At 46.6% G+C, this 13,600-nt stretch overlaps 2 protein-coding genes across 13 annotated transcripts in view; one reads left to right on the top strand and one right to left on the bottom strand.

Moving 5' to 3' along the window:
- Positions 1-1,842: 1,842 nt before the first annotated feature.
- On the top strand, positions 1,843-6,245 carry MRPL16 (mitochondrial ribosomal protein L16). Its single transcript, XM_081153280.1, has 4 exons — positions 1,843-2,032; positions 2,365-2,430; positions 4,187-4,335; positions 5,165-6,245. Exons 1-4 carry the CDS (start codon positions 1,978-1,980, stop codon positions 5,648-5,650), a joined length of 756 nt encoding a protein of 251 aa, XP_081009406.1. The 5' UTR covers positions 1,843-1,977; the 3' UTR covers positions 5,651-6,245.
- The window catches only part of STX3 (syntaxin 3), a 39,409-nt gene continuing 31,925 nt past the window's right edge, over positions 6,117-13,600 (bottom strand). For 3 of the 12 annotated variants that reach the window (XM_081153274.1, XM_081153273.1, XM_081153267.1), the window contains exons 10-11: positions 13,177-13,290; positions 8,843-10,711 (exon numbers count right to left, since the gene is read on the bottom strand). In XM_081153274.1, coding sequence (XP_081009400.1) covers positions 13,207-13,290 — 84 coding nt within the window. In that variant the 3' untranslated portion in view covers positions 8,843-10,711; positions 13,177-13,206. Of the gene's footprint in view, positions 7,754-8,263; positions 8,347-8,842; positions 10,712-13,176; positions 13,291-13,457; positions 13,571-13,600 lie in introns of those variants that run through there. The other 9 variants (XM_081153264.1, XM_081153268.1, XM_081153265.1 and 6 more) reach the window with 7 other exon arrangements.

Below are 13,600 nucleotides of genomic sequence, written 5' to 3'. Positions count from 1 at the left end.
AGAAACATGTCACAAAAGAAAGAACAGAAGAAATCTCTAGAAGAGGAACTAAATGAAATAGATCCAAGCTGCCCGGCTGGGCGTGGCTCAGTGGTTGAGTGTCGACCTAGGATCCAGGCGATCGGGGGTTCCATTCCCTGTCGGGGCATATGCCCCGGTTGTGGGCTCAATCAATCACTCTCCCATCATTGGTGTTTCTATCTCTCTCTCTCTCCCTCTCTTTTCCTCTCTCTGAAATCAATAAAGATATATTTAAGAAAAAAACAGAAAGAAAGAAATAGATCCAAGCAAGCTAACAGATACAGAGTCCAGAATTTTGTTTATAAGGATGTTTAAGCAGACTATTAGGGAAATAACTGAGAAAATTGATAACATAATAAAGTACCAATTTGAAATGAAGGCTACACGAACTGAAATGAAGAATAATTTACAGGGAATCAACAGTAGAGTAGAGGATGCTGAGAATCAAATCAGCAATTTGGAACATGAGGAAAGAAAAAACACCCAACCAGAGGAGCAAAAAGAAAAAAGAATCCAGAAATATGAAAATAGTATAAGGAGCCTCTGGGACAACCTCAAGAGGCCCAACATTTGTATTACTGGGGTGCCAGAAGGGGAAGAAAGAGACCAAGAAATTGAAAACCTATAAGAAAAAATAATGACAGAAAACTTCCCCTACCTGGGCAAAGAAATAGACTTACAAGTCCAGGAAGCACAGAGGGTCCCAAACAAGAGGAACCCAAAGAGGCCCACAGCAAGACACATCATAGTTAAAATGCCAAAGGTTAAAGACAAAGAGAGAATCTTAAAAGCAGCAAGAGAAAAGCAACTAGTTACCTACAAGGGAGCACCCATATGACTGTCAGCTGATTTCTCAACAGAAACCTTGCAGGACAGAAGGGAGTGGTAAGAAATATTCAAAGTGATGAAAAACATGGAACTACAACCAAGATTGCTCTACCCAGCAAAGCTATCATTTAGAATTGAAGGTCAAATAAAGAGCTTCTCAGACAAGGAAAAGCTAAAGGAGTTCATCACCACCAGACCAGCACTACAGGAAAAGTTAAAGGGTCTCCTTTAAGAAGCAGCTAATTAACAAAAGAATCTGACGAACTAAATAGATCCAGAGACACTGACGCATGCAGCAGACGATCATATTTAAGAGGAAAGAGGGAAGGGGGGTGGAGGGTGGGAAGAGATTAACCAAAGAAGTTATATGCATATAAGCATAACCCATGGACACAGACAATAATGGGGTGAAGGCCTGGGGAGGGGGTGGGAGCGAGGTGGAGGGGGTGAATTGGAGGGGGAAATGGGACACCTGTAATACTCTCAACAATAAAGATAAATTAAAAAAAAAAAAAAAGTGTAGCACTGATTTCACATCAGGGAGAAAGTCAGAACGGAATGAAAAGTCAAAAGGAACCCAAAGGAGTGCGTGGGAACTGAGTGCATTGTAAAGTCACGTATTAAATTAGGGTTTCCGCCTTCAGCGGCGCTTCCCGCTGACCCGCAGCGCCACCTGCCGGCGCGCTCGCCCTGTTCCCCGCATCCACACAAGTTCCCACAGAACAGGACCGTTGAGCTTCCCTCTTAGTGTCTTCCATTGTACCTCACACAACTCTTGTAAGACACAACAGACATTATTGTAGTTACTATTTACAGGCAGAACTCTGGTTTACCTTTTGGTTCTTTTACAACAAGTAATTATCTAGGAAAAGACCCCGGATTGGATGCAGACCCCAGAGGGCCACAGGGGCGCCCTTCCAGCGCAGCAGGGGCCGGAACCCGCGCGCAGAGGCCCGGGTTTCTTCCGCTTCCGCCGGGACTCTCTGCAGAGGGACCGGCGCAAACGCAACTTCCTGCCCGACTGAGCGGGGAGAGCGAGTCCGCGCGGGGCCGCAGAGAGCCACGCTCCCGGTCAAGGTAACCTCCGTCCGTGGTCGCTGCGGGGAGCCCGGCTGGACTCGCGTGACCATGTGGCGCCTGCTGGCCCGCGCCGCTGCGCCCGTCCTGCGGGTGCCTTCGTCAGGTCAGACGTGCCCCTGGTCCCCCGGGCGGGCCCCCGCCCCCCCCGCCCCCGGTCCTGTGTCTCACGCCCGGAAGGCCCTGCCTGTGGGTACCGGGGCCGAGGCGCTCGGCGGGGCTGCGCTTTGCCGCCGCCCCCCTCAGAGAATCGGGCAGAGGGTTCCCGCCGCCTGTGGGGTCGGCGCCCAGAGACCCCGGCTCGGCTCGTGGGCGCCTGAGCTCCAGGTAGCGGAGCCCGAGGCCCGCCCCTCAGGACACCTCGGTCAGGCGCGTCTTTGGCCCGAAGCGTACGCGGCCCTCGTCGCCTTCCTTGTTTGATTTGATTTGTCTTTGTAGATTCTTGGGCAGCCCTCCCCGCCAGCGCTGGCCTGAAGACGCTGCTCCCGGTGCCGACCTTCGAGGGTGAGAGCTGATTTGTCATTTTCATGTTTGTAAGCCTTCTCTCTGATGAAACCCAGCAGAGGGCAGGGAAGACGAAGGAGCGTCCTTGTGCTCCCTCCCTGCATTCGTTCAGTAAATATGTGCCAAGCAGTGTTCTGAACACCGAGGATAAATGAAAAAATAAGAGACATCCCCCCCAAAAGGTCCCTGCTCTTATGGAGCAAATGTGTAATGGCATAGCTCCCCCATGGCCTACCACTGGTATGTGGCCCGTGGCCAATGGCCCACCCTCAGTGAGGGCTATTCCCCTCAAATTTAGACTTTGTATGTTCTCTCCAAGTGAGGTTTCATATATGCAGTCGCTTAACAAAATTATGCAAAAAGCATTAGTTTTTTTAAATGTGAATGTTTAAGGTAAGCCACAATTTAGTAATTTACTGTTTCTTTTTTTAATATATTGGAAATCTCAAAAAATGAAAGGGGCCTGGACCTCTGAGAGCCGTAACTTCTACACAGAATTGTTAAACTGCTACGTGCTCCGGAAGTACATATGGGCTTAGAGGCTAGAGAAAGCATTACTGTTTCTCTGTAGCCACATATACAAACTTGTGGGGAGAGGGGGTGTAGAGGAGAGGGGACAGCTTCTATAACTCTGAATAGCCCATTCATAATTTCCTATTTCCTTGAAGTCTCCTGTTTTATATTTGATTCCATCTTAGAGCCGTGCTTGTTTTACTATAGAAGTGTTTTAGATGACTTTTTCCCCCAAAATGTCAGACATGATAAAGGTGTAGCATGTCTTGACCTGCATTTCAGCCCACCCACCCTCACCCAGCAAGCTGTCATGTATTGTAGGGTATGTGCAAGTCTCAACATGAAAAGCCCCTGCCTAAGTAAAGGAAAGAGCAGTGATCACAGGAGTCCTAGGTTGTAAGTTCCCCAACAAGAATGTGGCAGCAGGAGAATTTCGATGCGTTCATGTACAATATAGTATTCTTTCCACTACCCCCATTAACATCCAGAGAGGCAATGTTGTTTTTTGTTTTTTAAGTGGCATACTGTCTGGCTTTGCTGTTTTAACTGATGGCCGAGACCAAATTATAAAATGTATCTAGGCCTCAAGTTCCTCTTCTATAAAATGGAGATTAAAAATACTACCTGCCTCATGTTCTTTTTCTTGATCTGGGTGATAGTTATGTGGGTGTGTTTATGCATTCATTTTGTGATAATTCACTGAGCGGCACATTTTTTTATTTGGCCCTTTGATATATGTTTATAAAACTCTAAAATGTTCAAAATTTTTTAAAAGGAAGCCCTAAAAATACACCAAGGCTATAGACTTGTTTTAAAAGATTAAGTGAGATAATACATGCAAAGTATTCAGCTCAATTCCAGCACTAAGTAAAAAAATTAAAAAATAAAAATGTTGGCTAGTGTTATTCTGTGAGTCTTATATCTCTATACTATCCCCAAATGTTCCCTTTTAGAGCGTTAGGCCCAGAGTAGGCATTTAATGAATGCATTTTGGTTTGAAGGTTAAAACTTTGCTATCTTCAAAGGTTCAAAAACATTTGCATTGGCCATTGTCATAGCCAAAGGATTTCAGTGTTAGTAAAAGCATCCACACGGAAAACCAAGCATGTTTGGAACTCTTGTTCCATGGTAACTTTTATTTAAGACAAAATTTCACCTGGTTGCTACAAATCTTCCTAGGAAGAAAAAGAATCCTTTGAGATGTGTAGTATCACTTACTCTTAATTGTGTGTGCTCCTCTTAGATGTTTCCATTCCTGAAAGGCCCAAGCTTAGGTTTGTTGAAAGGGTGCCACTTGTGCCAAAAGTGAGAAGAGAACCTAAAAACTTGCGTGACATACGGGGACCTTCGACTGAAGCTACTGAATTCACAGAAGGCAATTTTGCGATCTTGGTGAGTTCAGCAGCAAACAGCTACAGGGTGGAAGCTAGGGATTAACATAATCTCACTCTTCGAGTTTCCTCCTTCACAGGTTTTATTGAAACTGCCACCAGTTGCTCTTTAAACTGATATTCAATGCCCAGAAAACATTTGAGTTATGTTTCTTTCTTTTTCTTTTTTATGTAGAGTGAAAATGTAAAAGCAGGGGGGGGAAAGAGGCTACCTAACTTACCCTATAATCAGGCCATGAGATCTTTGCAGGCCTCTTGAAAACTAAAACTATCCACTGTTTAGGATGTGGGACAGCTGTTTCCTTCCTCACTGAGTAGCTTCCATGAAGACTTGGTGTCAGTAGCTACACAAATGGGTATGGACTAGGCTTTATTTCCCATCAGGCAGCCTGAGTGATGTTTTAAAGTCCTCTCCCCACGGCCTGGATGATCAGCCCCTGCCTACCTCTCAGAACCTCATGGCTACTCCTACCCCCCCACCCCCCTAGCTCCTCACTCTACTCCAGCCACACTGGCTTCTCACACTCCAGGCCTTCACCTACGCCATTCCTCTGCCTGGAACACTTATCTCTTTTCCTTTGGTTAGTTCTTACTGTTCTGGCCTCAGCTTTCAATGTCACCTCATCAGAGACCCTTCCCCGCTGCCCACTGAGGTGGGTCCACCTTATTCTCATTTATTACTCAGTCCTAGGCTTTCCATAGTATTTACTAGAACTCTTATTTTCATGTGCCTTGTTGAAGCCACAGTTTTATAAAAGAAGACGTAAGAATAGAGCCTATAAAAGATATTTAAATTCCCATGTGCTTCTAATTCTTCCATTTTCTTGTAGGCACTGGGGGGTGGTTACCTCCACTGGGGCCATTTTGAAATGATGCGCCTGACAATCAACCGCTCTCTGGACCCCAAGAACATGTTTGCCTTATGGCGTGTACCAGCCCCTTTCAAGCCCATCACCCGTAAGGGAATGGGACAGCGCATGGGGGGCGGCAAAGGCGCCATTGATCACTACGTGACTCCCGTGAAGACTGGCCGCCTCATAGTAGAGGTGGGTGGACGTTGTGAATTCAAAGAGGTACAAGGTTTCCTTGACCAAGTTGCCCACAAGTTGCCCTTCCCAGCAAAGGCCGTGAGCCGTGAGACTCTAGAGAAGATGCGGAAACATCAAGAGGAGCGAGAACGTAACAACCAAAACCCCTGGACCTTTGAGCGGATAGTCACTGCGAACATGCTGGGGATACGGAAATTCCTGAGCCCATATGACCTGACCCAGAAGGGGCGATACTGGGGCAAATTCTACTTGCCTAAACGTGTATAGTGAGACTATGAGAACTAAATGTACAGAGAAGGAACCTACGCTTTTGTTCCCCTCAGCTACCCTGTCTTTGGGTAGCTCTGATGTCATAACCAAGGAAACACATGAGTGCTGTAGATGATTTCTGAAAAATTGTACAATATCTGCAGATTTAAATGCATTATATTTATATTAAATAAAATTTTGAATATCACCTCTATTTATAACTTCTTGTTAGTCATTCTCAGTCCCTTAAATGATTGAGAAACAGTCCTGGTGGACTCGGGAGCTCTGGTCCTCCCTGGCCTTGCAGTGAACGTCTTCAGGGCTAAAGCAGATGTTTGTACCTCTGGCCTCTGATGTAAGTCGGACTTAATATCCGTACTACCTTTCATATATACACCTCAGGAGCTAGTTTCTATGACATTTTACTAGTTACAAACTAATGTTTTTGGAAAAGCAAAGAAATAAAATGACAATATGTGGGTTAATTCAACAGATATTTACTTATGCCCAGCTACCAATCTCTCAGTCTTGGAAGGGGGGATACTGGACATTATGGTAGAGAACACACCCTTGCCTGTTAGCCAAAGAAACTGATAAAAACGAGTTGAAATTGTGTGGCCTGTCCTACGTCTGAAATTCTTTGAGGAAGAGTGTCTGGCTCTATCTGTGTCCCTGCGGGTTCTAGTACAGTGCCATGTGCCACACAGCACTCAAACAGTTATTGCTGGATAAGTGAGGGCCCCCTGGTTCTAGCTCCCTGTCTGCCTTTACCAAGATAGTCTTTTTTTTTTCAGAACTAGCCAGCAGTAGTTTTCTATCTGTTGCTCAAACTAAAAGAAATACAAATTGATACAAGTATTAAACCATTTGCTTTTGAAAGCACACCGACTAAACTGTCAAATATTTTTATCCCATTTTCTTGAAAAGTTAAGATCTCCCACAAAGAAAGTACTTTCAAAAGTACAAATTTATCTAAAGAGTTGTGTGGTCCTCAAAAGTTGTATACTATCTTTAATGTACTTTTAGTTAACCTCTTACAGTTAATCACTAAATTGCACAGAACAAAGATGAACCTTGAATTGGGGACAGTTTGGACACAGTCCCCACATTGTACACACATTGCTGGCCAACAGTCAGTTTCAGCTACAAACGTGCATCGGGTGAGAAGGAAGTGATAGTCTCACTTCACCTTTCTGACCTAACATCTTCATCTTCTTTGTTGTGGTTCATAGAGCATGGTATTGATGATTGCTGCGAGTCCAACCATAGTATAAACCTGCTGCTTCTGTTTTGGATCCATGTCTAGTTATTGAACCACAGTCCTGGGGCCAACCTTAGCAGAGTGAGAGGCTGCTGGGAGAACTCCACACCACCACCCACAGAAAAAGGACTTTACCGTATAGGTTGTGTGTGGAGGGAGGTCCTGTTCTGTTTTTACATAAGTAGATCAACCCATTCCAGGCATTTTACACAGCTTCTGATACTTACAAACCATTTTCCATTGGTGCCTTCAAGGGTTAAGAGTCAAATCCAAGGACTTGTCCATGAGCAGAAACCAGAGCTTAATTATAGGTAATTAAGTCAACAGAGGAGTACCTGTAAGTGGCAGGCACTGTGCTTAACACTAAGGACAGCAGTGAGCAAGACATGCCTGGCACCTACATTAGACACTTTAAAGACTAGCTGGCCCTGAAGAAGGAAGCAGATGTAGGGCTGGTCAAAGGCGAGACCTAGAAGAGCCTGAAGGGCAGAAGTAACAAGTGCCCTGGCCCTGAGCAACTGACAGCAGTTCACACAAGATCCTGATGAAGTGAGTCTGTGAAAATATCTGCCTTGATTTTCTGAACAGGGGCCTGTTACGCTGCAGTCCATTCCTTGAAACCATCCTTCTGACCAGCTACATATTTCCGTACTCCCTGTTCTACACCCATGCCCCCGCCCAACTGCAGTCACACGTCTCCCTCTGTATAACTTTCAGTAGGTAGTTGATTGCGCTCTGTGTCATAAGAGGTTTCATAATGGAAAGGGGAGTCACTGTTGAGGAATCCATAGTGAGAAGTGATGGTGCCACCGAGGTGGAAGAGGGATTAAAAATGCCAGTCGAGGATCCATCTGTGAGGGCTGAAGGAGATAATAAAAAAGTGGAGGGGGGAAGTCAAATGTTATACAGCAAGGGGTTCAGGTCAGGGTCACTAACCCCTCTTCTGCAGGGTGACGGACCACTCACAGGGCTACGTCAATCTAACCTATAACCTTTTAAGGGAGGAAATGTATTTATGTCCCGTTTACTGTGTGGCCCTCTTCCAAAGAGTTCGGGATGCTTCTAATGCAAGAACTGATCCTTTATCCTTTGGCCATTCCCAGAGGACAGGGCCCAAATTTTGCTGCAGGAGATCAATACCCTTATAGAAAGCATTCTGCTACCAGGCCACATTGCCACCTTTGTCTCCCTGTGTACCTACTATGCATTCTCACTCGCTTTTCTCATGATGAAGCATCTCTTTGCTTTCTCCAACCTTCATCTATTCCAACACCTAATCCCACCCAGACCTGGTCACAAACAACGAATGCCCTCAGGAAACACGCATTTCAGGTAAGTGAAAGCAGGCCTGACCCCCACAGATGGCTCACCTGTTTCAGGCAAATATGCCCCCAATGGTAGAAGCTAAGATGATCGCAAGGATGACACAGCAGATCATGATCATGATCTTCTTCTGCTCATCCAGACAAGGAGAGAAAAAGCACGTGAGAAACAGCATCACTTTGCAGACAGAGTTCCCAAGGAAGGGAGACAAAGTGGATCTGGACGTGGAAGGGGAGATGAAGGGAAGGGGAAATGGATCTGGCTTCCAGAACCCGGAGTGTAGGAATGTTCCTTCCAGGTGAGGGATTCCAAATTCAGTCAACAGCTATCCCAGAGGACAGCTGTTTAGTATGTGCTGATGTCTAGATACCATCACACCAATTTACCCCATTTCCTCTGGAGCCGGTGCTCTCAGTGAATGGGCCAAAATTCTTTTGGGGGGAGCCCCTCAACTCTAAAACTCTAGTACAGTTACACTGCACTCTGAGAGTTGAACTATTTTCAAAAATTGGAACTTTGGATACAGCACGTTTAGAAAGATTTAAACCCCTTTCCAAAACCTAAGCCCACCACATGGTGGCGCCCAACACTAAGTGGTTTGCAAGGAAATGGAGCCGGAAATGTTTCACAATCAATATAAAGTCATTTATTTTTAAATAGCAATAAAATAATCAAGTTGACATTTTTTTTAAAAAATACAAACAATAAAAAATACCCTTCACTTATTGTATTCCAAACTATAAGCCCCAGACCTTAATCTCAGGAGAGCAAAAGCCTGTGATTAGAGCTTGCTTGGCTTTGCTGCTGGAGCCAGTCCACTGTCAACTTCATAGCCATGGGCAAGAGGGCATCACCCTGGCTCTGTCTGAGTGCTGGGCGATGACTGGGAGTGGCCTTTGCAAAGGAAGCCAGTGGGCAGTGTCTGGATGAGGGTGCCCGCCCTGTCCTAGAAAGCATTCAAATCAATGCTGAAGTGTAAGTCAGGCTGGCGGAGACCGGCAGGGAATCCAGGAGGCTCAACAGTCACCACACTTGAAAATTCCTCCCTGACAAGAACTGAGGGAGACAAAGAACCTGTCAAGCTCATTAACCTGGTAGAAGGAAGAGTTACTTGGTAGTTCCTGGTGTCCCCCAACGGGACTCAATCCTGAAGACAGGACATTCCAAAAGTCACACAAATGACACCAGATTGCTGTGGGATGTTCTTGGGACAAGCCGACCCTAGGAAGCAGGTAGGGGGAGGCGTCCAAACTTGCCATCTACCTGCTAAGCAGAAACACTCGGAGATCACCTCAGTCCTCACTCCAAAGGCCTACGCGTCTCCCAGTTCTCAGCCAGAGCCAGCAGGGTGCTCGATGACAGGGGAAAACCCTGCTTCTACGATGATTCATTTGCAGGTGAGCAAATGTGTCTTACCTAATTTTTAGCCTAGCTCAAGGTTTTGTTGGGTTTTTTGTTTTGTTTTGTTTTTTGAGGTTATAATATCCTCCGCTTCTAGCTTCCTACTTCGTGAGAGACACAATGAGAGGGGGGTGGGGGGGTGCTTCGCACATGAAACTTTAGTGACAGAATGCTGGTACCTGCCTGAAACATTTCCAGAGCCGGAGACCTAAGCACCTTGTTCCTGGCCCAGTTTTAAGTGCCAAAATTTTTTTTAAGCAAAAAATGTTTGACTTCAAGGCAATGGCTTCACAAAGCATCACTCTAACAGTGAGCCACCAGTTTCCAAGACTCAGCCATAAAAAAATATCCCATACCCTCAGCCTTCACAAGCGGTAGCCTCATGTGACCGCGTCACGCTGGCGCCACCTGCAGCAAACATGAGAGAACGAACGACACAGACAAATATCGAAGTTGGCCACCAAGCTTCAGAGCTTCACTTAAGGCTGAATTTCAAGCAAGTCAGCTCCCAGACCAAAGTGACATCTTTTCCCTCGTATTTCCAGGACAGGGGGACAATGAACAGCGAGGACTGGGGTTTTTGCCGGGTAGAAGACTCAAGTCCAAACCTTACTGTGGCCAAACTTGGAAGAATCCCTTTGCTTTAAAGAAACCCTCCCAAGAAAAATACAACGCGACTTCTGGGAGATGAATACTCCATGAGGTAGACAATACAGCACCTTGGCAAGGTCTCAAATAACTGGCTTTCCGAGGTGCAAGGCGAAATTTGACACAGCAGAGGGAAGGAACAGAGACGAGGCCGGTCCAGACACTCCGGGGGAGATGGTTGTGAGGAAACCTCGGGGTTGCACCAAGTAGGCTGGACTCCTCCAGGGCTGGACGGTTTGCTGGGTCAGGTCCAAGGACGGTTACAGGAAACAAAGGAATGGGTCCCAGTCTCTCTCGGGAAGGCCATTCAAACTCCATTCCCACCTGAAGACAAGGTGGCCACACGAGGCCGGGGTGGACTCCGGCTCTAAGGGGGGCAGGGGAAGGAGGAGCCGGTCAGTGTGCGGGATCATGCTGACGGGCAACACTGAGAATCAGCCACAGACCTAGAAGGTGGAGAGGAAGGATCAGAAATACCCGAAAAGAGGAAAATAATGCGAAAGTCAACGCCAAGCCTGAGAAATTCAATAGATGCACCCAAGACAGGACCTGAAACCCGATATCCTGCTGCACTGGAAGCAAAGCCCTACGATGAGAGGGAAAACTCTGAAACCTCTGGGCCTCTTCTAATCCTGCACACAGGCTGCCACACTCCCACGGAAGGTCGGTCAGTGGGGAGGCACAAGCGCTTCCTGGCGACCTATTCTCTCTGTGGGGCCCACACGGCGCCTTTCGGGACACGCCTCGGAGCTTTCCGGGCTCTGTCTTCTCCATGACCCCTTGCGCTCCGCTTCTCCGGGAAGGCAGAAAGGCACAGTGCAAAGAACATGGAAACGTTCAGGGCTGCACGGAGGCTACCCCGCCCGATGAGCCGCGCAGGCCTGGGCAAGTTTCTTAACCTTACCGAGCTTCAAAGGACTTCCCTGTCTGCAGGGGGGCAACGCTCTTCTTCTGGACGGGAGAAGCTGCCACACAACTAGGGAGAGCTGCAGGCCGTGTGCCTCCCGCCTGTTCAGAGGCCTCTCCCTCGGGTCACATGGAGGCGGCGGGGAGTCCAGACTCGTAACCATCAGTCCTGACTTTATCAGGGAATATGGGGTACACTAAGGTAAGCAACTCGACAGCTGCCCAGTAACTCAGCATGTCGCCAAAACAAGATATTAAGTAGGCTCCTCGTTTTAAAAAGTGATTCATTTTACATCCTGAATTCCTGGGATTAGGAAAGGCTGGGGCATTATGAGTTTGCAAGACATCTTTCATCCAAGGATATGGAAAGATGTCAACTCTTATGCCTTTGCTCAATTTTAACATCCTTTCCAATGACATAGTTAAGAGTCAGAACAAAACTTGAACTTTAAAAGCAAAAAATAAAAATAAAAAAATCAAGGGCTAGACTCCCAATGCCTGGGAAGAAAAGAACCAATCGGTTACTCAAGAGATGTTGATCACCCCATTGCTGCCTCTCTCTCCAGAGGAAGGTGGATGCTTAGGGCTGTAACAATCTGACTCTCAGACCCTCTAGTCACATGGAACAAGGAAAGAAATATACAGGGAAGGACCAGCTCTGGATGTCAATATGTTAGCGTGTATCAAGTCTTAAAAACATTTCTGCCTAGTACCTCAGTAACCCCACCTCTATGAATTTGTAATAAAGAGAACAGAAATGAAAACTGTTACATAAGTTACTCATACTGTTAGTAATGAAAACATTAACAACAAACATCCGACATTGGGGAAATGTTAGATAATTGAGAGTATAGTCCCAATCGTGTGTTGAGGATCAGGTCTACGAGGAGATTTTAGTGGTGTGGAATGATGCTCACGATGCCGTAACTGGGCGCAAAGCTATAAATAATACAGTCAGAACTATGTAAAACCACGTCTGAGCGTGTGAACATGTCACAAGGCTGTCAGCAATAATATTAAACATTAATTCTGTTCACCTTTTCTGCATTTTATAGGTTTTTAAACAAAAATACTATATTTTATTCAGGAAAGTACTACTCGGGAAGTCGCTGACTTAGCAGTCTTAAGTGTTAACAGTCCCAATAACTGGATCATTCCTATCGTGTTATCACTATACCCGTGAAACCCTGATCCAGGGGTCGGCCTTGTTCTTTTTACCAGATTTTAAAGAAATCAATAGGCTAAATTTTAAAGTCACTATCCTGTAAGGTTCTCCACACTTTGTAGACAGTGATAAATGGCTACCCTGCTGTACAAAGAGAAACTGAGGTGTTGTCAAGAACCCTCGTAGGTCCACTATTAGCTGTGGGTTCAGACTTGGTTCTGTTACTCGTGTCTTCATCTGCCAAGTGTGGATAATACTAGCACCTATCTCACAGGGTGTTGTGGGGAGTCTGCTACGTGTATATGTTATTTAGTACATTGCCTGGCGCAATTCAACACTCAAAAATGTTAACCGTTAAATCATTCATGACCCAACCGGTTCAGCCACAGACAAACCCCCACAGGCTCCAATCCCAATTCAAAGCCTCATTGACACCGAAGAGGAGACAGAAAGCAAAGCCCAACATCCATGAAATCGAGTAAGAATTCAGAAGTCAAAGCCCAGATCCAAAACGCAGATGGTACCCAGCGTAGGAGCGCGCTCGCCGGGTAAGGAGAATGAGGTGCTCAGAGGGGCCAGGGGTGGCGGCGAAACACTCGCAGGCAAAGAGCAGGCACGGAACCCGCAGGGGAGGGAGAACAGGAGGCCCCGCCCGCAGGCCTCGGCCAGAACCCAAGAGCAGAAACTTAGAGAGATGAGAGAACACACGGGCACCTGGAAGCGGTAGAGCGCTCGGGGTGCCCGAGGACAACCCCAAGGCGGAAGAAGTGGAATCTGCAATCCCAGGCTAATTCGTCAAGAGGGAGCAGACAGAGTCCCCGGGACCTCCCATTTACTTACATTTCAGTGCAGCAGCCTCTCGGGCCGCCCTTATTTCAGCCCCACGGAAAGTCCAATAACCAAGGCTAAAATGCCCAGCAACACAACCACTACCACAATGATAATGATCACCTTCTGGAGGGGGTGAGAGAAACAAAAACAAGGCATGGTTACAGGCAGCCGGAAGCAACGGCGATTCATCCAAAACCCAGCCCCTCTCACCTCGGCATCTTATCAACTCAAATAAGAAAGCCCACCTCTCTACCTGAAGATGTTCTATGAGGATACTGTATATCTGTTAGGTTCTTTCTTGCCTTGCCGTGTATTCCAGATGGAAACACGGACTTTCTACTAGCTCTCAGCTCCCACTGCAGGCCTGCCCACGTGGACAGACAGGAGAGCAACCATCACGGAGCTGCCAAACAGCAATGGGCCAAGGTACAAA

This window comes from Miniopterus schreibersii (genome assembly GCF_964146895.1).
Source record: "Miniopterus schreibersii genome assembly, chromosome: 12".
NCBI lineage: Eukaryota > Metazoa > Chordata > Mammalia > Chiroptera > Miniopteridae > Miniopterus > Miniopterus schreibersii.
This window is presented reverse-complemented; position numbering and strand designations above follow the sequence as displayed.